This window comes from Pan paniscus, chromosome 9 (genome assembly GCF_029289425.2).
Source record: "Pan paniscus chromosome 9, NHGRI_mPanPan1-v2.0_pri, whole genome shotgun sequence".
Lineage (NCBI taxonomy): Eukaryota > Metazoa > Chordata > Mammalia > Primates > Hominidae > Pan > Pan paniscus.
The window spans coordinates 7,422,508-7,447,187 of NC_073258.2; the positions used below are offsets into that span (position 1 = coordinate 7,422,508).

Here is a 24,680-nt window from a genome sequence, read left to right on the forward strand (position 1 = left end):
TTAAGAGCAGACAAATAATCCATGAAAGTTTGTCATTTTTGTCTTGCATCTGTATAATTTTGACATTAAAGATAATTAATAAAAATAAATAAATCCACTTACATATTTAGTCAACTTGACCACACATAAAATTCCTCTTTACAAACAATCTATACCTTTGAAAAATATCCATGTGACTTTTCATTTCCTCATTCAGGAATACCCAGTCATACTTTAGAATGAAATTACTTTAGAATACAATTACCTTTTTCTTTCCTAAACAACATCATATCTTTCATACTTCATACTTTTTCTTCTTGAAAACACACTGGACTTTCCTTAAATGTTTTTTAAACAGAGTTGTTTTCCTTATTATTTAAGTAGTTTTGTCCACATACGTTGATTATAACTTTTAACCATCAGTTTCTTTCTTTACAGAGAAAACAGAAAATAGACAAATGTGAATTTTCATAAGCCCAGATTCGGTAACAGGATTGCAAATTTATTAATACATAATTTCACAATTTCTAGAGGCATATACTTACTCATAGAACAATTTTTCAATGTGACAAAAACATGTTTATTAATGAACTCAAGTATAAGTAACTCATATAAAACATATAACAATAAGATGCCAAAAGAGTGTAAACTTAAACTTATGCTTAGTAATGAATATTGTACTAGTTTATCTTATTAGAAATGACCTAGATACTTAACAAATATCTATTATTAATGAAACTTAGCCTAACATTAAGGTTGCAAGTTACTAAAATATTCTGGAAATTATTTCAAGGTAAACATAACACCAAACAAAGCTAGCCATTATCTCATATCTCAAGTAATTTACCTGTTAACCCTTTTTATATGACAGGCATGTTAGGTAAACATTACAAAAGTAGAAACCTAAAAAGTTAGATACATTTTTGTTTATTTTTGTTTGTTTGTTTTACTGCCGTGCTTGACATACCTAAAGTATTTATATTAAACAATTAATTTTAACTGCATCTTTACTCATGCACATGTTCCTAGGTTGAATAATTTTCATAATTTTAAACATCCAGTAGATATACTATTACCTTACTCAACTTTTAAATCCAAGTAAAGTAAAATATGCTTTTTATTATGCTTAATGCTGATAACTCAGAAGATACAAAGGTTTTTATTAAGCAAACGTTATTAAACTAGGCTCACTTGCCAAAGATATGCCTATGTCAAGTAAATTTGAAAATAATTTTGTTTAGTTTTTTTCTAGGAATTTTAGGAATATTTAATTTACAGGCACTCACTAATCTGCATGCCAATTTGAATAAAGCTCCTTTAAGGTATTTTATAAACTAATTTGGTAATACTATTCAGAAGTAGAAAAATATTGCATCTACATAACATGTTTACATGAATGCATAAACATACAGACGAGCCACAGAGATCTTATACGTTTCATTTTAAAATTCTTAGCTATGAGTTAGTGAAGCATAGTAATACAAAACTCACTGGTTTATATAAAGTAGTTCTTATCTTTAATACCTACAATTTATATTTCTGTCCAAACAGTATTTTTGACAAAAATGGAATAAATTGAGGTTACTGACTCAATAAGGTCTAAATCTTTTTTTAAACCAGTATTTATGGGGAATTGTTATGATTTTCTTTTGTTCTGATATGTAATCTGACAGAAGCCGTGGGCTACCTTTTAGGCAAGTGTCTGAGGAAACATCAAGCAGCAATCTGGCTGTTTCCCAAGCTCCTCTGAGTGGATAAAATATCCAGTCTATTTTCAGTTAACCCTTTCCCCCTCTTTCTGCCTCAGATGATTGCTGTTTGGGGTTCCTGAGCACCTTGAAAGCTCTTGATGTGTACAGAGAGTTCAAGTGAGTATAGAGAGGTGAGCCACTTAAGCTGAGGTTTATTGTGGAGGCTGTGGTGAGGCTGTTCTGGGGATGGAGGTGCCAGGTGGGCCAGTCTTCAGTCTCCTTAGGGGCAAGTGCTAGTGCACAGCAATTCCTTCTTGGTATTAAGTAAGGTTGTTTTTAGTGGTGGTGATGAGACCAAATGGTCTGTCCTTGAACCCTTGGGAGTGCATTTCTGGTGGTGGCTATGGCAGTGGCAGACCCAGGAAAGATTGTCCTCAGGTCATCAGGCATTGTGCACCAGTGCCAGTGGTGGTGATATCAGCAAAGGCCCTAGATGGGCTGATTCTCAGGCCCCTCAGGGGCTTATGGTGCTGGTGCCACCCTGCTTTCAAAATGGTGCCATGATGCAACAGCATGGGGCCTGGGGTGAAGGGAGTGAATAGACCTGGTGGAGCACACAGTCGGCAAATATTCAAGAAGGGAATTTCAATTGACTGAGAAATTCCCATTAGGAAAAGAAGAATCAAATGGAAGTAATAAAACATTCTCACAAACTGTCATGAAAAAAATTTCAGCTCACAAATCAGGAAATAAATTGTAATCAAAATAAGGATCCAGGAAGAACACATAGCCCAAAAGTTGAGGAATAATCCCCACTCAAGACAGAGCCAGGAAGAAAGACTTCCAGCCCAGCAGTTACCTGTCAAACAGAGAAGCCTGAACTTGGGCCTCTAACTCAGTTTCTGCTTACCTGGGATTGTAGCACAGCTTCTTGAGTACACACAAAACCTTAAGAATCAAATCTGTCCTTACTATCGTTCAACAGGCTGTCAAAAGTGTGTACACAGGGTCCTAAGTGAAAAGTCTGGGGTCCAGTGACAAATGTGATCCTGAGTCATGGCACCTCAAACATTAAAGAAAAAATTACTTATGATGCTTAAAGAACAGGAAGAAAAACTTTATTAACAGAGAGTAACGTGATATGTATAGGAGCTTGTTGTAGGGAGAGGGATTGGGCTCAACTCTAAATGAACAGTGAAAAGTAAGAATTTATGGAAAAGGAGTAAGGTTGGGGACATAGGTTACTAAGTGGAAAATTATTAAAAGGAAACATCAAGAGTAGGGAAGATTTTGGCTTAGTCTGTTTTGTGTTGCCGTAAAGGAAAATGTCTCAGTCTGGGTACTTTATAGCAAAATGGTTTTATTTGGCTCACAGTTCTGCAGACTGTACAAGAAACATGACACCAATATCTGGTTCTGGCGAGATCCTCAGAAAGCCTCTACTCATTGGTGGAAGGGGAAAGGGAGAAGGTATCACAGGCAAGAGGAAGGAAGCAAGATAAAACGAAAGAGGAAGAAGTAGCCAGGCTCTTTTTTTAACAGCCAGATCTCACAGGAACATAGAGTGAGAACTCACTCAATCCTGCAAGAATGGTACCATGCCCTTCATGAGGGATTCACCCACATGACACAAACAACTCCACACTAGGCCCCATCTCCAACATTGGGGATTAAATTTTAACATGAGATCTGGAGGGGACAAATGTCCAAAGCATATAATTGACCTAACAGGATTCTTGCTATCAGCAAGCCAGAATTATCACATATCAAGTGGGAATGGTAGAATATGAGGAAATCAATTAAACATCTAGAGTAATCAGATATGGAGGGGAAGGGGCTTTGGTTAAACTGACCTAGCATGACTCTTGCTAAAATTGAACAATATGGAGATAAATATGAAAATCAAGGCCAAGTTGAGAACACAGTTCAGAGGAACCTGGGTAGAGGAGAGAGTCTTTGTCATTAGGTAGAATTCCCATTGAAATGTCAAAGACAGGAATCTGTCACCTTAGAAAATGACATTTCATGTTAAGGAAGGAGATATTGAATTAAATAAAATGAATAAATAAAGCATTGTTTATTTTATTTTTATATTTTTCATGTATGCATGTTTTTTTGAATAGTTTCATGTGCAAGAGTGTTATTGCCCATCTTAATTTCAATTCCTGAGAACAAGCACATATCTCAAAGATGTCAAAAATATGTGTTGAAAATAAGTACTTTAAATAAAGAGGTAGTCTTTGGTCACCTCTGATCACTGCCCAGTTATCATGTAAGTGTATATCATTAATTTTCAAATTAACATAGACAATATTATTTTAATCATTATGAAAATGACAAGAATACATTGTGTTCATAGGAGTGGTAAGGGAAACTGCATAAGAGTGAAACCTGGGGATACATTTTATTTACATAAGAGTCCCAAGCCTGAATACTGAACCAACAGATTTGCAAGTTTGATTCTTTAATCCTAATGAACAGATTGAGAAATTATATTGTAAAGTGATTAACATAGTATGTTTTCTTATTGATCTATTGTGCTTGTTTTCTTGACTTTGGGTTAAGCATCATGTGGTTAAGCATCCGCTTCAGCTTTGCTTCTGGCACAGTTTTTCTAAGACAAGATTTCTTATCTGCTGGCTCTTCACACAGTATACAATGGGGTTCATCAATGGAGGCACCAGCAGAAAAGCATCAGCTATGAGGATCCTAGTGATTGGGAAACTGTGTTTGGCAAACCGGTAGATGACAGCTAGGGAGATAATGGGCACATAGAAGATGAGCACAGCACAGATGTGGGAAACACATGTATTGAGGACCTTGAGCCTTTCCTTTCGTGATGCTATGCTCAACACTGCTTTCAGTATCAACATGTAGGACATGAAAATAAATGTCAAGTCTAGGATGCCTGTGAGAGCCACAAATAAGCCATAGATGATGTTGACCTTGTTGTCAGTGCAGGCCAGTTTCATGACATCTTGATGGAGGCAGTAGGATTGGGACAGGAGGTTCTTCTTACAGTATTTTAGATGTTTTAGAGTGAAAGGAAATGGGAGGATCAACAAAACATTTTTGAGAGAAAAAGCAAGCCCAATTTGAATGACTCTGGCACTGGTGAGGATGGAAGTGTATCTCAGGGGGTTGCAGATGGCAATAAAGCGATCAAAGGACATTATAAGAAGTACAGATGACTCCATAGCTGAGAATCCATGGATGAAAAACTCTTGAGCAATACAGGCATCAGGGGAAATTCCTGGAGCATTGAACAGGAAAATCCTTAACATGGTAGGGAGAGAGGAGAGGGATAGTCCCAGGTCAGAGAGAGCCAACATGGAGAGAAAATAGTACATGGGCTCATGCAAAGAAGGCTCTGTTTTTATGAAAAACAGAATGGTACGATTCCCTAGGATAGCAACAGTGTACATGAGACATATGGGGATAGAGATCCAAATATTGGCATGCTCCAAACCTGGGATCCCAACCAAGTAGAAAACAGAGATTTCCATTTCAGAGATATTGAGAATGGACATCCCAGTATTTGAGGGAAAAGATGAGAAGCTCATAAGAGGTTTTCTGTAGAGGTATAAGTAGATCAGCTCAAATGCCTGGCTCTATCCTATTGAACTCATTGAGGTCTTACAACACCAGGTATATAGACATAATTCTTAGACACAAACCTAAAAGGAGAAATAGATAGGTAGACTCAACTAGAAACAAAAAACCGAGAGAAAAATAATGCAAATTGATATCAAAATCTAATCTTAAAATAGATACAGATTATAACAGGTACAAGTCCTATACAAGGACTACTGATCAACTGAGATAATTATACAGGCGAATATTATCCAACTCAAAGACTTGAAACTTTTGCTTTTTAGTATAAATGTTGCAATATATGTCCTGTTTATAAATTTGTTTAAAATTTCTGTCATAAAAATTCAGCTGAAAAAAAAGGTCTAAAATTTTGTTAAAAATTTGTAAGATTTTTTAAAAGTTCAAAACATTTACATAAAATTCAGAAAAAAACATATATGTATATAGTGTCTTCATTGTAAACACGGATTTTCTTTTCCTCTCCTCAAATCTTTTATATCTCTCAAAAATATGTTGTCATTCTTTATAGAGGATTTTACAAAATTTATTTTTAGATCATTATGATTTTATTGCTATTCTTTACGGAATCATTCATCCTCTATTATTTTCTGTTTTTCTTAGTGATTACTGATTGCTTAGAGGAACAATATAAAATTTTGTTGTCAAAATCTATCATCCCATGCTGTTCTTTCTCTTTTTTTCTCTTTCCTCACTACCATAGATTTCGGAGTGCCTTTGCATCATCTTCTTAACTCTGTATACACCTTTGTAAAGAAATCCTAGGAAGGATTTTTTTGTGGTACATGTACGCCACGGAATATTATACAGCCATAAAAGGAACGAGATCATGTCCTTTGCAGGGACATGGATGGGGCTGGAAGCCATTATCCTCAGCAAACTGACACAGGAACAGAAAACCAAACACCGCATGTTCTCACTTATAAGTGGGAGCTGAACAAAGAGAACACATGGACACAAGGAGAGGAACAACACACACTGGGGCCTGTCAGGGGTTGAGGTGGGGGGAGGGAGAGTATTAGGAAAAATAGCTAATGCATGCTGGGCTTAATACCTAGGTGATGGGTTGATAGGTGCAGCAAACCACCCTGGCACAAGTTTACCTATGTAACAAACCTGCATGTCCTGCACATGTACCCCAGAACTTAAAATGAAATAACATTTTTAAAAAATGCCTAGGACGTTCTGGATTGAATAAGAAATTACATGCAAACAAACAAAACACAAGAAAAAAATCAGGCAAGTGTTAAGATAATATTTACCTAGAGTTTGGAAGATCCTCATGCAAAATCAGAGGAGGGCAATGTATAAATTTTTATTACTGTGGCTAATACCAGTATGATGGCTGTCTGCTTTAAACACTAATCCAGTTGTGTCAAGTGGCCCAACTACCAACTGAAGGCTTTTTGTGCCTGTTAGGCCTAGTGTCCTCCAACTCCCAAGTCTTGCTTCTGATATTAATCTGAAAAGAGTGAGATTAAGTCTTCAATGGAAAACTGAAGATTTATTCTATCAGGGCTTGTAAGATTGTTATTTGCTTATTTATTCCATATGGCTGAATAGAGTTATTGGAAGTTCTTTCCCGCCAGGACGGAGGTTCAAAGTGTATTTAATGTTAAAATTGTTAAGGTAAGTGAATCGTTTGAGAAGAATGTGCACCTTTCGCTGCTTGAGATCGTTCTGCATGGCTTTTGTATGAAACACAGCCAGTTCAGGCTTCACTGCCTCAACCTTCTCTGTCACTGACTTCATCTCCCCTCCATGCTGTTCCTCCTGTGGATGTATGGAGATACGGTTCCTCTTTTGATTTCCTCCCAAATGTTCTCTGGCGAACATTCTCCCAAAACTTTGGGTTGCCAAGATGTTGGTATTGTTTTTGACATACAGTAACTGCTTTAATAGCTCTGCATCATTTAATCAATGTACACTTTTTAAAATCTGAGTTTTAAATCCCTCCATATTCAACCCAGCTAATAACTTTGAGCTTATACCAGCCCTCTTAATAGGATTAAAAAGTACTTCGTAATCAGTGAGGAAAAGTAGGGTATAAAAATCTCTTTCTTTAGAAAATGCTATGGCTTTCTGGAAGATTATTTTATTTTGCTTTAAAAGATGTTACTTTTAGAGAATCTAGAGGAAATAGAACATTGCACAGATAGGATTGTCCAGTATTCTGTCTTCGGCTCAGAAATGCCTACTCAACTAAATTGTCTAGTTTATAAAAATGCAAAAAAGTTGAAGTAACAGATACAGAATGTCTTTTTAAAATGAAGTTAAAATAAAGTTCAGTATTTATATGAAAGTTGTTAAATAAGGTTATCATGTTCTTTATATTAATAGGATAATGATGTTTGTATAATAATGTTGTCAGGATGGTGTTATGCAGATTGTCAAACCTTGAGTATATGTTGACATGGAAGCAAGTATTAAATGGTAAAATCATAACAGCTTATTAAGGATAAAATACCCATCTTAATGCTCTTGATTAATGAGACTTGCAATTAGAACATCAGGATTTTCAGGTACTTACCAAGATCATGCTTAGTCTATACTTCAACGTAAGAAGGAGCTGAACCCAGGATAAAGCCACTCAAATCCCGGCTATTAGGCCCATGTATTGATCTTGATGGTCTGACTCTAGCCCTTCTACCTTGGTGCCTTTTTAGTGGAACAAAGGCCTCTGAGGATGACACCTCAGGAAGCAAGACCCAGAGGGATTAAAAAGCCCACAGGTCTTTTCTTTACACAGATGAGACCTTAAATAAGAGTGGACTCAAACAGAATCAGCTGAATTGCTATACTGCATGTAAATTAGCCATTGAAGGTTAACATCCTGTGAGACCTATTCTTCTTTATTCAACAGAATTGATTGCTCTTTCGCCTGCAGTTATAGGTACTTCTGGAGAAGTGTTCACAATTTATTTTCCTAGGTCATTATGTTTGTGCCACTGTGAGTATTCAGATTCACTTTTGCTACTTGCTTATACATGCAATTTTTATCTTATAAAATGAAAGTCGTTATTCTGCTCATGTTTAAGAGCACCTGAATTTATTTTTACAGGCCAGTCTATGTATACCCTTTGTTCAATTTTTAAATTTTATCTATTAGTCTGAGTACTTCCTATATTAAATAAATGTATTTTTACTGTTACATAAAGATTTCTTGCTCTTGTGTTACTCATATTTGTCTTTGATAATGATGTTGTTGCACGTTGAAATCCCTTTGAAATAAACATTGAGCTAAACATTTGTGTGCAGAAGTTTATTGGGAGTGTTTCTATGTTAAACAGCTATGAGGGAAAAAAGGAAATGGAACTAGTGGAAAGAGAAATTAAATTCCATTCAATTGTTAGAAAAGCTATATTTAATCTTGAAGAGATCTCTAGGGCTAAAATGATCCCACTTCAGAATTGTCCTGAATTGGAGGAAAGGCCTGGGCCTTTTTAACAACCTATTGACGGGCCATTGGATGTAGTCTTTAAATGGGAGGGGTCATGACTTTGGATAAAGTGGCTCCATTCAGAAGAAAGAAATTCTCAAGAAGGACTCAAATGTGACCTGTCAGCTATAACACTCTCACTAGAGGAATGAGTGCTTCAGTTCTGGCAGAATAAGAACATCCAGGAGATTCACTGAGCATCAGCTGCAGTTCAACCGTTGCACACTTTCACCGAAAAACTTCAGTAATAAATTCTGGAAGCAGCTTTTTCAGAATTCATATAGGCCTTTTTTGTCCATTCAGAAGTGACAGGTGAACTGTTAGTGGGATGATTCAAAGTCCCCTACACTGCAGCTGTCTTGAGGCTCCAACTGTTATATACTATCCCTCTCCTCTACTATCTAGCTTAGATTCCTGTACCCTTAGCTAGAACTTCATCCTTGGCCACCATAAACTTCTCAAACTGTGGCTTTTGTATTTGTGCATTGATATGGTAGGCTTTGTGTTCCCACCCAAATCTCATCTTAAATTGAGGTGTCCAGGTGTCCAGGGAAAGACCTGGTGGGAGGTGACTGGATCATGGGGATGGTTCCCCCATGTTGTTTTTATGATAGTGAGTGAGTTCTCATGAGATCTCATGGTTTTGTAAGGAGCTCTTCCGCCTTCACTTTCTTCACTTACTCTTGCCTGCCACCATGTAGGATGTGCCTTTGCTTCTTTGTTGCCTTCTGCCATTATTGTAAGTTTCCCGAGGCCTCCCCAGCCATGCAGAATAGTGAGTCAATTAAACCTCTTTCGTTTATAAATTAATCAGTCCCAGGTATCTCTTTACAGTAGTGCAAAAATGGACAAAGACATCCATTTAGCATCAAAACAGGGCAAGAAGTGTCAAGGGATGCCCAGGGATCACCTAACAGTAAGCATATTCTTACTTGGCCACATCAAGTGTCAGCACTTCTAACTCATTCTGATTATTAAAGTAATTATTTTCTTTGCTTACTGGTATCTTAGAATGACATGATGCCATCTCTAATAGTTTAATAAAATTATGTCTTTTGGTACAATATTTTTACCTCTAGAATCAGGATCTCTAAACCAACAGTGCCCAGCACAGTGGGAATAAAACACAGGTTCTCAGAGTGGGTAAATGGAAGCGATGTTTAGTAATGACAACACTGTTTTTTCCTTCATAATAAAAATATGTTTTCCTCATATTAAAAAAATTAACACAATGGATATTGATTTAGTTTGCATACTGTGTCCTGGAAGATATGGCCACATTGTCTCACGTATCATCACTTAACTGACACTTCAGATCAGTGTACTTTCATTACTTTGTCAGACTAGCAGCAGTTTGAGAAAGAACAAAAGGATTACGTTGTTAGGGTCCTACCTTCTCCTATTTTCCCAACGCCAGGTCATAAATTAGGAATAATTTGCAGCATAAACAGATGGTGAGGTGTTGGGTCTGATAAGAGAAGAAAAGGACTATACCCTAAAGAAGTTACGAGAATAAGATAGAATCTACCAGCAAGATATGACAAAGTAAGCATGATACATTGAGCTTGCTTAGTCCAGGAGGTTAGAAAATGAAATTATATAGGAAAGAGTATATGACTTGTGAGTCCTGTCACAAAATATAGAATTTAATATCCAGCTAAAACCTTCAGACATGAAACAAACATTTTGTGGAAATTGCTCCCAGAAGCATGTAGAAAGGGGCATCCATAGGAGCAAAATAATGGGCAGCAACAACAGTGATACTTGGCTTGTATCCACACAGGAAATCAAAGATGGATAACCATGAAGCTGAGAGCAGTTGCTTCACAGAGAATTTGCAAGCCCTTGCCAAGATTCCAGATCTGAATTCGTTCAGACTGCAAACCAATGATTGAATAAATCCCCAGGTTGGTTATTTTAACACCATTATACACATTATACTGATTTCCCTGGTCCTCCAAAGGGATTGACAGTCACTTGTTTGAGTAACTACACTTGTGAAAAATGAACATCGTGTCGTTTTTAGGACTGTTGGATGCAGGATCTGAATTGGCACTGATACCTCTAATGTATAATTGAGACTGATGTATTTGGTAGTGCCTCAATCCTTAGTTTAATGAGTAAGAGCTTTTATAGTGAGAAAGAACAAACAGAGTTCTATGAAATTGCCTCCAAATGTCTGGGGCTAATAAGTTAATTCCAAAACAAATGCCATACCCCAGGGTGGTTGATGAAATTTAGCATCACAGTCCCTAACTTATCTCCTTTTAATTCACCTGTGTGGTCTCTGCAGACCCCAGCTATACCTTGGAAAATGACTGTAGACTGCTGGAAGTTCAACCAACTAGTAGTTACAACCACTGGACAGATTTCTTAGATTCATTAGCCTTAGGTACATGACAGGCATTCATTTGATAAATACTTTTATTCTATCCCAGGCAGAAAACAATAATTTAAAAAATCAGAAATAATTCATGTTTATATGGAACAGAGAGCAATTCACATTTACAGTTTTGCCCCGGTGTTATGTTAATTCTCTTACCCTCTGTCATGATATAGACTTAATGTATTAAGAGTTCAGTATTTGTGAAAGGGAAGGGGAAAAAGCAGGATTTGACAGAAAGAAAAGTAAAAGTATAATACAGGACTGATAAAACTTTGGCCAATCCAGGCTAAAGCTGTGGACTGAGTATTGCCCATTAGAATAATCCCCAGAGAGGATTATTCCAGCTCCATGACCTGGCTTTTTTGCATGTTTTATGATAGTTTTTCTTTTTCCTGAGTATCAGGGTCAGTTACCCTTGAAAATATGAGTAGTCCTCTTCCGGCCATTTGGTTTCTGAGTATAAAGACACCAAAGTTTCCAGATGATAGCTGTAGTTTATTTATGGAAAAAGTGTACCTCCTTTCAAAACCAGTGAATTTAACATGACAAGAGTCCACAGTTGTGAGGGCAGAAGACACCACATCTTCCATGACCCATGTATGTTTTCTTTTGGGGTAACATTACATGAAGGTCTTTTATTCAATGTATATATTGAACACTTGACTGCAAGCAAAGAACAAAATATAGGGATGGAAAACAAAATAAAACATAAAATATAAAAAAATTTAAATTTAAGGAGATTACTAAGACAAGATAATGCAAAAGGAAAAGTAAACTAATGAAAAACCCAATGAAATAGTGAAAGTTGTGCAAATAAAATGGATATGCAATAATTCTGTGCTATTTATATTCCCATAGTTGTAGAATTATACATATTATTTGTTGAAAAATATAAAGAAATTATTTGAAGAAAAATATGAAAGATTACTTTGTGGTGACAAAATAATATAAACAATTTTTAAGTAAAAATATATTTCATTGAAGGAAGTATTTGTGGACATTAATATCCTCATTTTCCTAAGTGAAGAGTGAAGAAATATTATTTGTATCTGTTTTAATGAGAAGTACAATGATCATAATATTGTTTAGAAGCTTAGCATACACAATGAAGAAAATAAAATCATAACATAAACATATTAAGAAGGACAGAACTTAAGGGGCTTTCAGTTAAGGTGAATTCTTATTTATATGACAATAGATATTATCTAAAACTGCAAATCAATAAATAACAATATAAACATATTAGTTAAGTAGCTGAATGTTATTACTGGAAAAACTTATAAAAGAAGAAATTTAAACAATTCAAAATTGCTTCCTTTAGAGAGTGTACTGAAGATGGCAAAGGAGAGTCAAGGAACTGTTGTTTCTTTTCTCACATTTTTGTACTGTTTGATTTTTAAAAATATAAGCATGTATAATTTTTATAAAACATATAGGTGTGTTTGTGTGCATACCTGTGTGTATGTCATACAACGCTTAATGATAGAGATACTCGTTCTGAGAAATGCATTGTCATGAGAACATCGTAGAGTGTATTTACACAAACCGAGATGGCATAGCTAAAGTATATGCTATAGCCTATTTTTCCTAGGTTACAAACCCATGCAGCATGCTATTGTACTAAATACTATAGACAATTGTAACACAATAGTAAATATCTGTATACCCAAACATAAATAATGTATGGTAAAAACACAACATAAAAGATTAAAAATGCTACACTTTGGTAGGGCACTTACTATAAAAGGAGCATGTGGGCCTAGAGGTTGCTCTGGGTGAGTCAGGGAGTGATTGGTGAGTGAATGTACACTACTGTACACTTAGGCTACCCTAAATTTAGCTTAAAACTTTCTTATTTAATAATAAATTAACCTATCTTCTTATAACTTTTTTATTTACAAACTTCAATTTTTTAAACTTTTGAATCTTTTCTAATAGCACTTAGCTTAAACACAACCACACTGTATAACTGTAAAAAATTTTTTCTTTATATCCTTATTCTATAAGCTTTTTATATTTTTAAATTTTTTTCTTTTTTTTCTTTTTTAAACTTTTTGTTAGAAACTAATACATAAACACTACATTGCCTAGGCCTACACAGGCTCAGGATCATCAATATCATTGTCTTACACCTCCATATCTTGTCCCACTGGAAGGTCTTCAGGGTGCATGGAGTTGTCATCTCCTATAACAACAATTCCTTCTTCTGAAACACCTCCTGACTGACCTGCCTGAGGTTGTTTTACAGTTAATTTTACATATATATGTATGTATGTATATATATATACACACACAATATACATACATACATATATACAATATACATACATATATAAACATATACATATATATTGAGTACACTCTGAATGATAAAATTTTAGTGTAGTAAATACATACACCAATAACAGTTGTTTATTATCTTTATCAGGAATTATATACCGTATATAATTGTATGTGCTATACTTCTGTAGGATTGGTGGTGAAGTCAGTTTCTTTATATCAGCATTATCAGAAATGCAATGTGTTATGACGTTACGACAGCTACAATGTCACTACATGATAGGAATTTCCAGCTTCATTACAATCTTATGGGAGCACCATGCTAATGTGGTCCATCATTGAATAACACTGTTATGTGGCACATGACTATACATGTTTACGTCTGCCTGTATGAAAGTTAACAATTGCAGACTCTGGCAATTGTAAAGTCTCTAAATTTCGACAAATTACTCAACTCCCTGAGTCTTAATTCCCTAATTTGTAAAATAAAAGTTGTTCATGTAATTAAATGACATAATTCATAGAAATAACACTTAACAATCAGTAAAAGTTGGTTACTCTTATAATTACTATTTTGATAAGTAGTATATTTATCTGAATAAACACCAATATAAATACATATTTACAAGAGGTAAAGGGTATAAAATATTTACATGACTTTTAAATCCCTACAGGATCCTTTTCTTACTTCACTCTCTGTTCTTATCTGTATGAAAGAGGTTTGCTCAGGCAAAACCTATACTCTAATCAAAAGAAATGACCTGAGGTTCTAGGCTTCTTCCCAGCATTCCTACAACATTGTTGAAATGTGTAAGGTCCAGGTTACATCACCTCCTCTATTTACCTCCTCATAGAAATCCATGTGGGTTAAGATCTCACTCCAATTAGCCACTAGCAAAGCTTGTATAGGTTTTTATTCTGAGGCTTATTACTGTCTCGCAATTCTATGTTTATTTAATAGACCATTCTATGAGACGGTAAACTAACTTAAAGCAGGCTTTGTGTCTTAATAACCTTTGCACACCAGTAATATGCCATTCTCTCAGTTGAATAAATAAATTGCAAATGCAAAATAGTTTCAGGAGAGAAAATATACACTTTCTATGATGATCACTAAATGACTGTGTGGTTCTGTGCTGTACTGGGGCATCGATGGCTCCTTGCAGCCTGCCCAGCCCCATGGTTCTTATCTCATTACCCTCTATGCTCTCTATTGGTAATCCTTCTCTTAGCATTAGCTCAAACTACGGTATTGTGGTGAAAGCATTTGTTCTCTGTCAAAATGAATCAGATATTGAATCTTTTCCAGAAGAGCTGCCAGTGTCATGACAAAGGCATCAATTTTCCAATGCCCCACAAACTCTCCCTGCACCCACTCTTTACCTGAGTAACAGAAAAAGTGGCCGTGCAGTCTGATATCTTCAAAATTACGTTTTCTCATTTCTTCCAGAAGGAGATGGGAAACAATTCAAAATCTGCTAGGAGAGGTCCTAGGCAGAGGCCAGATGTTTATACCCAGCAGATCAAATGCTACAGGCATAATGAGAAAGATGAAAGCATAGATGTGGGTGAGAGGAGAGACAGGGGCCTGTTTCCATAGTTCTGATTTTAAAAGTAAAACATAAAATCTGGTATCCATTATTAAAACTTTCTGGTTAAATTCACAGGTCTTTTGTTCCTTACATTGCCAATATCTTCTGTCTCATAACTACTTAAAAAGTATGATTTTGGATCAGCAGCGTTGGCATCACCTAGGATCTTGTTAGAAATTGAGAATATTAGGCTTATTCAAGACCTGTTGAATTAGAATCTGCATTTTTATTAATATCCACAGGCGATTCTATGCATATTACATTTTGAGAAACACTGTTGTGCTTTCAACACATTACTTCCCTTATCAGCAGCTGAATCGTTAATAAGTCACTCATTTGCTTTCTTAGTTAAGCTGGCTCTCAGCAGTCAGCGCTCATGTATTTGAGTGCTGGGTCAGGCTTACAGATGGCTGCTCATCTGTGCCGGCCCTATCGGATTGCATGGGGCATACTGGGAGTTCCAGGAGCAGCATTAGAGAGGTGCGTGTCAAGATGAAAGACGGGGCAGTCTCATCAAAAGTGGCAATCCAGGCCAGTGATCAAAGATTCTGCCTTCAGAATAAAATACTCTTTATTTATAACTTCTATACATAACTTTGAGCATTGTGACCCCCCAAAATGACAATTAAATGACCTCAAAACCTCATTTCCTTAACTATAAGATGAATACTATAAAACACCTACTTCACAGGTAGTTGTGTTGATGAAGAAAGTGCATTCTTGACACAGTGTATGTGCTCAATAAGTTGTTATAATGATCACTTGTCCTGCGTTGAGCGATCTGAATTATATGCTCGTATGTATCACTAGTTTGTTAAGTATTCACTCACTTCTGATTTCATTACCAGCTATGAGATTTTTTTTACTGAACACTTTTATTCATTTAATGAATAATGGGTTCCTTCCAAGTTCCAAAGTCTGTGCTAGAGATATTGATGCAACTTGAAGTCGCTGTCATTAATGAGCCTACAGTGTCATTTATGGGCCTGTAAAATATGAGGGCTTCTTTATATTTCATTTTTTTCAATTTGTTAGTAAATTTGTCAATTGACAAATAAAAATTGTGTATAGTTATTGTGTACAACAGAATATTTTGAAATTTCAGGAGGGTTTCATTTATTAACATTTCTGCAACAGAATTTCAAGAATACATCAGAGTGATTGAGGAACCATGCTCTATGGGGGTTCTCTGGTCACCTTCTTTCAATGGGATAGAGAGATTTAACCTGATTTTTAACCATCCTAGAGAAGTCTATGTTCAGAACACCGGAGAAAGTGTGAGAGACTTAGAGGATTTTTTTTTTATTTTCGCTTCTTTCAAAACTGCTATAGATTTTGAATAAGTTTTAGTCATTTTCACCTTGTTTCTTTCATTGTGATTCCACTGAGCTTAGGTTTTTGAATGTATTCAGGCCATAGAAACATCAAAGATATGTTGATGATATTATTGATGGAGATCTGCCAGCAGTGATAAGCAGCATGCCTCATTTAATACATAATCTGACTTAAAACTTAGTCAGATATAGATGTAAATATCAATATTTTTATCGTTTCCATGGAAAGAGTTTTATATTCCCCAAAACCTAGTTTATTAATCTTTGAAATGAGAATATAATAAGGTCTATATCACCATGAGATTTTAGTGAACAAACTCATAATTTACAAAGTTGATAGAGGTTATCAGGAATAACAATCTCTATACCATATTTGTCTAACAACAAACATCATTGTTTCCATAGGCAGTCTTAAATCCATCTTGCCTTTTTCAGATTAACCATATTCTGTTTTCCAAGTATATCACATATATGTTATTTTATTAATTCTTCTGGTTGACATTCCATTATTTACCCATGTCTTTAGCATAAAACGTTCTTCTTTTAGAACATTAACTGGGATATAGCACTCGCATTACAATATCATCCACAAAACGATTATTTATATGCTCATTTGACCACATGCATTACCATTTATATTACAGTTCTATATTCCTCATGGTGAAATGGGTGCCGCTTTTGGTACCTTATTAATCTATATTTTTCTTTTCTTTATTCATTGAAATTGTATTTATTTTTGTAGAGGTTTAATGGTATGATATATGAATCTTAAGTGTACAGCTTAGTGAGTTTCAAAAAGTGAATATATTTGTATTACCCAGATATCAGTCAAGAAATAGACATTTCATTCCTGGATAAATTTCTATTGTGCTCCTTTACCAACAATCCCCTCCATGACAGAGGCAACCACTATACTCATTGCTTTCTACAAATTAGCTTTCCTTGTTCCTGAGCCTCAAATAGGATTACCATTTGGTTTCCCATGTCTTTAATTCAACATGTTTTTAATGTTGTCTATTTTGTTGCATGTGTCAGTAGTTTGTTGCCTGCTGCTGTTGAGTAGTAACCGTCTATCTATCTCTCATCTATCTGTTGACCTCCCTCCACATATATATCATGTTGTTTAATCCTGTTGATGAAGTATTTCGTTAACAGATTTGAAGCGAATTTTCTCTATTCATTAATAGTGTGACTTTGGCATGTTCTTTCACCTCTTTGAGTCTCATTTTTTTTAACCTATAAAATTTTTATACTATATTTTAATCTATACCAAAGGTTTAAAACACAGAATTGCCTTATAATAAGCCCTCAATAATTGTATATTTTTAACAAATTCTTTCATTATCTTCCATTTTAATTCTTTTATTTTTATTTTTTTATTTTTTCTTGGAGATAGGATCTCACTCTGTTGTCAAGGCTAGAATGCAGTGGCATGATCATGGATCACTACAGCCAAGACCTCCCAGGCTCAAATGATCCTCCCACCTCAGCCTCCTGAGTAGCTGGGACAACAAGTGAGCACCACCATGCCCAGTCGATTTTTTTTTTTTTTGAGACAGAATCTCACTCTGTTTCCCAGGCTGGAGTGCAGTAGCATGATCTCGGCTCACTGCAACCTCCGCCTTCTGGGTTCAAGTGATTCTCCTGCCTCAGCCTCCCAAGTAGCTGGGATTACAGGTGCCTGTCACCATGCTGGGCTAACTTTTTTGTATTTTTAGTAGAGACGGGGTTTCACTATGTTGGCCGGGATGGTCTTGAACTCCTGACCTCAGGTGATCCGCCCGCCTCAGCCTCCCAAAGTGCTGGGATTACAGGAGTGAGCCACTGTGCCTGGCCTAGTTGAACAGCTTTTAAGTAGCAGAGTTAGGACTCATTTCCAGAGTTCTGTGACTTCCTTCCTTCCTCTCTCTCTCTTTCTCTCTCTCTCTCTCTCAATCTTTCTTTCTTAGATGGAGTTTCGCTCTTGTTGCCCAGGCTGGAGTGCACGTGCCACATGCTCGGCTACTTTTTTGTATTTTTAGTAGACATGGAGTTTCACCACATTGGTCAGGCTGGTCTCAAACTCCTGACCTCAGGTGATCCATCCGCCTCAGCCTCCCAAAGTGCTGGGATTACAGGTGTGAGCCACTGCACCCAGCCCAGTCGTGTGATTTCTAAGGTAATGAGCTGAAATATTTTGCTGTGAGATATATATGTATATGTATCTATACATATACATAAACATGTACATCTATAGACGTGTGTGTGTCAACTTATTATCAATGCTTTGTTTTCTTCAACATATAGCTATTTACTACCTCTTTCTGTGTTTTTCTAGATCACTTTTACATAGGTCTTGGAGATTTTTTTTGTTTTGTTTTGTTTTGTTTTGTTTTTTGAGACGGAGTCTCCCTCTGTCGCCTAGGCTGGAGTGCAGTGGCGCGATCTCGGCTCACTGCAAGCTCCGCCTCCCGGGTTCACGCCATTCTCCTGCCTCAGCCTCCCGAGTAGCTGGGACTACAGGCGCCCGCCACCACGCCCGGCTAATTTTTTGTGTTTTTAGTAGAGACGGGGTTTCACCGTGTTAGCCAGGATGGTCTCGATCTCCTGACCTTGTGATCCGCCCTCCTCGGCCTCCCAAAGTGCTGGGATTACAGGCGTGAGCCACCGTGCCAGGCCAGGTCTTGGAGATTTTCATACTCTGATCTGGATCTTTATTACAGCAGACATTATTTATTTCCCTTGATTTTATTCTTTTTTCTCTTTTTAGCTTCTGGAGCAAGATTGAATGTCTCTGACTGGTAATTATTCTATAGATAAAGCTGTAATGAGTTTTGACACACCTCCTGTTTCTTGTTTTTTCCCCTATTTTAAAAAATGATGCCCCCTATATTCTGAGACTGACCTGTATTTCCTTAACCAGGCCTGTGGCCCGGGATGCTGAGGACCATCAGGTGTGAATTGAGCTTAAAAATAAATTCCATGGCTGCTTTTGTCACCCTTGCATGCTGGTCACTCTGCCCTCAGCAGGTATGGATGATGACGCCACTCACAGATTCAAAGAAAGGGCAAACTGGCAGAGTGAGTCACTGGATGTTGCTGGCACAGCTATAAAGATCCAGTGGCCCAAGTTGTGTACCTGAATTCAAGCAGTGGGACAAATGAGGGTTTGGCATGCAGCTCGTCATCTTAAGAGTTACTATCTTCTTGCCCTGGTGTTTCGCCGTTCCAGTGCCCCCTGCTGCAGACCATAAAGGATGGGACTTTGTTGAGGTAGGTGAACGACTCAGGACCACATTATTACGTGGTGACCATTGTGGGCTCTTATTTTGTGTGTGTGTGTGTGTGTGTGTGACTGCATGGTACAATGATAAATACACACATTAATATTACACATGAAAACATTTTATTCTATCTATGTGTTCATTTTTCTCTTCTAATTTTAGGAAAAAAATTAATTTTTTTGTAGCCCCTAAAAGTGTTTTTGGGCCCTAGGCACTGGGCCTTCTGTGCCTAATTCAGCCCCATTGCTCATCTCTCACTTTCTTAGTCTTCTATATGGCATAGAGTGAACACTCCAGTATATAGGTCTCTGAGCTATATACTGGAGTGAGAGATCAAGGGAAATCATTCAAATGAATTAATGGGACCTTCACATTGACTGAGTAATCTCCCAGTCGGTCTACCACACACTTTCAATTTCTAAAAAAATTATGAATTTGCTCCAAACTTTTAAGCATCCAAAATACCTAAAAAATGTTATAACTGGTTGCAGTCATGTATTTTGTAATTGTATAGGAAACTAGTCAAATTTCCTGCTAATGTTTTTAGTCCAGAACAATACAATAAGTCATTTGCCTCTTAGTGCCCAGCTCAGCTGATAATAAAACAAAGGCATAAAAATGCAGTCATATAATTTAAAAAAAGCAGTCAATAGGTTCACATCAAGTACTCATAAGAACTGTGGAATAATAGATCAAGCTGTATCAGACATGAGCATTGCCCTTAAAGTATTTTGAGTCCAGCTAGCGTTCAAATATAGACAGAGAAAGCCTAATTACAATACAATGTGCTTTTTTTGCATTTAGAAGTTTACATTTAATACACTAGACTGGCAGAAAAATCAGTGGAGACAAGGAATAGGTAAACAACGGGCTCTTTAAAAGTAGCTTAATGAAATGGAAGTAAATGCAAATGAAATGGGGAATGCAGAACCAGCCACATTTTATGTCCTGGATTGATTGATTCTATCCTGATTAAGAAAACCTCCATCAGTCAGAAAGACCAGAGGCCATCTTCCCCGGGCAATTCCCAGGTAATATCTTCCTGTCGTTTATACTTGGGTTTCTCCATCCTAAAACTTGGAAGCTTTTTCTTTTAAAAAAATGTTATAGTTTATCCAGGTTATTTTTATTCTGTCACCTCTCCTTCGTATCATTTCACTGTGGCATAAAGAATCAGGGATGGCTGCCATCATCTGACTGAGAACAGGAGTCTTAGGAAGGCCAGACTAAGTACCGTCCTTCTGAGACCCTCAAAGAAGGCTATGCCCAGGGTAACTGATATATGGGTCTTCCCTATTGACTCTTAGTACTCATCCTTTTTGATCTGATTCAGGGCTATTTCCATCAATTTTTCCTGACCAAGAAGGAGTCGCCACTCCTTACCCAGGAGACACAAACACAGCTCCTGCAACAATTCCATCGGAATGGGACAGACCTACTTGACATGCAGATGCATGCTGTGCTACACCAGCCCCACTGTGGGGTGCCTGATGGGTCCGACACCTCCATCTCGCCAGGAAGATGCAAGTGGAATAAGCACACTCTAACTTACAGGTGCTTGTTACTAAGGCCTAGAGGATAATGTGTGGGGTGATGACCTCAAAGGGCTTTCTACCAGGTCTCTCCTGGAGGTACCTCTACTCTCTTCTGCTTTCATTGGCAGCCCGCTCAAAGCCCAAAATCTCCCTCAGAGAAGGTAATACTACCAGATCCTTTTCTAGCTTCCTCTAACCATCTCTTTAGAAAGTAGAGAGCATAACCACTATCCTTTCCCTTTGTTAAATCTTTTCTTTTTAATTTTAATGCGTGAGTGTGTGGATGGTTCTAAGGTACAATTTTGAAAACTTAATTTCTGCCTAGGTTACTCTTTCTGTTGGGGATTCCAAATGTACTTGAGATATCTAAAGCAAGCAGTACTAAATTATGTAGAATGCTATACATTTTAATTTACGTAGAATGCTGTACATTTAATTTAATTTAATTTTGTTCACATTGTTTTATTTACTTATTTTTCCCCAACCACCAGATAGGACTGTCATTCTTAGACTTTAGCTGACCTAAGAATAATTTGGGATATTGTTAAAATTCTTAGAAATCTATATTTGCATGTTTAATTCCTTAAGTTTCTGATTTAATTAGTCTGAAATTAGCTCAACTTTATAAATAACCAAAATGAGTCCTAAAACTATTAAATGATTCTCCCCAAAGTAGAATTATTCCTGTTTAGAGCTAGGATAATTCCCATTCCTCTGAACTATTTCATTTAGAGATTGCTTTCCTCAGGATTATCAATTACCCACATGATATGAAGCCATCCGCAGTGAAAGACAGTATATATTATGCAGTTTCCATCTGGAGCAATGTGACCCCTTTGATATTCCAGCAAGTGCAGAATGAAGATGCAGACATCAAGATTTCTTTCTGGCAGTGGGGTAAGAAATTGACATGGGAAGAAGGATATGTATATGCCTTGTGTAAAGGACAAAGGGTTTCCATCCTTAAACAAAAACCTAGCCCCCCTATTAAAGTTTCTGAGAAAAAAAGTCTGACAAAACCCTACTGCAAAGCAAATCCTGTAACAGGGAAGACATTTTTAGTAAAATGAAGCAATAAATAAAGAAGAGGTGTTGGCTGCAGTGTGAATATGGTGGGGGTACTGCACATTTTCCTTCCAAAAAGATGATGCATAGCTCCGAAATCTATTGAAATGCTATTCAAAGTTGAACCAACTTACTTATAAAAACTTTCTGAGTTTAAATTCTCTTTCCCTTTTCCCCTACCACTTTGAAAAGAGGTTATCATTATTATTGTTGTCTAACTTGTAAGCTTTACTCAGTGTCTGCCATCTGTCTGTCTTTCTTTTTACCCTAGATAAGAGACTAGGAAGATTTTGGGCCCCACCTTATTTCTCTGCATAGATAATGCCTTAGCCCTCTCACATCCCCCAGTGGTAGACTGTTGCACAGTATCCTAAGTCTCTGAGGCTTACTTAAGACTATTCTGGCCTTTGTTTCTACCTCCACCCTCATTGTGATCATAGCTTCTGTCGTCCACAGCCCATGAAGATGGTTGGCCCTTTGATGGGCCAGGTGGTATCTTAGGCCATGCCTTTTTACCAAATTCTGGAAATCCTGGAGTTGTCCATTTTGACAAGAATGAACACTGGTCAGCTTCAGACACTGGTAAATGCCTTGTTTGGTGGGATTGCTAGAACTCTCTGGGAACCTGGGGTTCAGTGTTGATGGTTTCCATTTAGGGATCCAGAGTGGTCAGGGTGAGGTGGAAGATTTGGCTGAGAAATCAGGTCTTCTTTATAAGTGAGGAGATGTGGGATCATTTCTGAACACAGATGATCCCATAATAAACACATTGTCAGATTGTGTTTTTTTCTCCTTATCTCTTTGCTTCTATTTGCCAGTCCCTCTTTCTTTCCATGTGTATTTTTCACTTCAAGTTTATCTGTCCAAATATCTTGCCATTCTGTTTTCTACTTACTTTCTTTCCCTCCTTGCCTACCTTTTCCTTTACCCTGTAACATTTGCCCTTTCCTCGTTTTCTGTTCTCTCCTTTTTCTTTGTCCTATTTCACACACTTTCAGCATTCCCTATGCATAGTTAATTTTATCTTTTTTTTTGCTATAATTTTTCAGGATATAATCTGTTCCTGGTTGCAACTCATGAGATTGGGCATTCTTTGGGCCTGCAGCACTCTGGGAGTCGGAGCTCCATAATGTACCCCACTTACTGGTATCACGACCCTAGAACCTTCCAGCTCAGTGCCGATGATATCCAAAGGATCCAGCATTTGTATGGTCTGTGCTGCTTAAGGAAGAGAAGGGAGATCTGGGCAGGAAAATTTCACCTGAAATTTACTGTTGGTTTTTTTTTTTCTGTTTCCATAGGAGAAAAATGTTCATCTGACATGCCTTAGTGTTAGCACAGAGGACTTATTCAACCTGTCCTTTCAGGGAGTTTATTGGAGGATCAAAGAACTGAAAGCACTAAAGCAGCCTTGAGGACTGCTAGGATGAAGCCCTAAAGAATGCAACCTAGTCAGGTTAGCTGAGCCGACACTCAAAACACTACTGAGTCACAATAAAGATTGTTTTAAAGAGTAATATTTTGTCCTCATAATTTGATATGTCTCAGCATTTGCTATGTTCAACCACTGTGATCAGAACAAGAAAGAAGTGTACACAACAGTGGAGAACTCTGGCAGAGATGGCCACGGGACTGCAAGAAAAGAAAGCATAAGATTAGGAATAGACCTTTGCATTTTACTACACAGGTAGAGTTTAAGGAATGTTATTTTCTATGCTGTATTGAATATGCCAGTTATGGAGACCAATTGGTTTAATGGCTTATCTAGTTATTAGCTATGAAACTTTGGTTAAGTCAATTAACTTAAAGTTAAGTTCAGGGCAGCTGAATCAACACTCAATTCCTAACAAGTCCTTTGCATCTCAAACTCTCCCTTTGTATTTGCTTCTGGAGAACCTAACCTCTGAAGTTGACTGTTTGAAAAGCCAATGAAACTGTCAATCTACTGTGACACTAGTAGTATAAAAAAGAAAATGCATATCAAAACAACATGAGTAATGAGAAAAGCAGATACCGTGTGACTACTGCAGACCTTGAAAAATTATGAAAGTACTTAGTGAATAACTTATAACCAATAAATATCAAAATGTATATCCAAACTACATATTCCTAGATAAATACAATTTATAAAAATTGGTAAAAGAATAAATAGAAGATCTAAATGGTCCTATAAATGTTGGATAATGTAATCCTTAATTACATCTCTCCACAGCTAGTTTTAAAACTGACAAAGAGAAAAACTGAATTGTCTGTAAGGATTAACTAGAAAACCTATAATTAAAACTACCCTGGGATGGCCATTTAATTAAAAAAAAACATACCAGCATATGCAAAATCTCCCCAGGGAGAAGAGAAAGAATATTTCTTCAGGTATTTTAGAGCTTTGTGTAATCTCAATCTCATAACAAAACATGACAAAGACATTACAGTAAGGAAAATTTCAGGCCGTGCTTACTGATGAACATCGATGTCAAAATCCTAAACGAAATATTTGCAAACCAAAT

General features: G+C 36.8%; 2 protein-coding genes across 2 annotated transcripts in view; one reads left to right on the forward strand and one right to left on the reverse strand.

The window, feature by feature from the left end:
- The window catches only part of MMP26 (matrix metallopeptidase 26), a 280,854-nt gene extending 257,064 nt beyond the window's left edge, over positions 1-23,790 (forward strand). The window contains exons 3-8 of the mRNA XM_003819020.6: positions 19,323-19,565; positions 20,910-21,130; positions 21,860-22,008; positions 22,633-22,758; positions 23,226-23,387; positions 23,478-23,790. Of these exons, the coding sequence (XP_003819068.2) occupies positions 19,467-19,565; positions 20,910-21,130; positions 21,860-22,008; positions 22,633-22,758; positions 23,226-23,387; positions 23,478-23,506 (786 nt within the window). The 5' untranslated portion in view covers positions 19,323-19,466 and the 3' untranslated portion in view covers positions 23,507-23,790. The remainder of the gene's footprint in view (positions 1-19,322; positions 19,566-20,909; positions 21,131-21,859; positions 22,009-22,632; positions 22,759-23,225; positions 23,388-23,477) is intronic.
- On the reverse strand, positions 4,259-5,203 carry LOC100981313 (olfactory receptor 51A4-like). The gene has a single exon (XM_003819119.5). The coding sequence runs from the start codon at positions 5,198-5,200 to the stop codon at positions 4,259-4,261; it is 942 nt and encodes a 313-aa protein (XP_003819167.4). The 5' UTR covers positions 5,201-5,203.
- Positions 23,791-24,680: the final 890 nt, after the last annotated feature.

Coding starts and splice junctions, on each gene's coding strand:
- LOC100981313 (XM_003819119.5), bottom strand. CDS start 5,200: ATGTCCATTCTCAATATCTCTGAAATGGAAATCTCTGTTTTCTACTTG.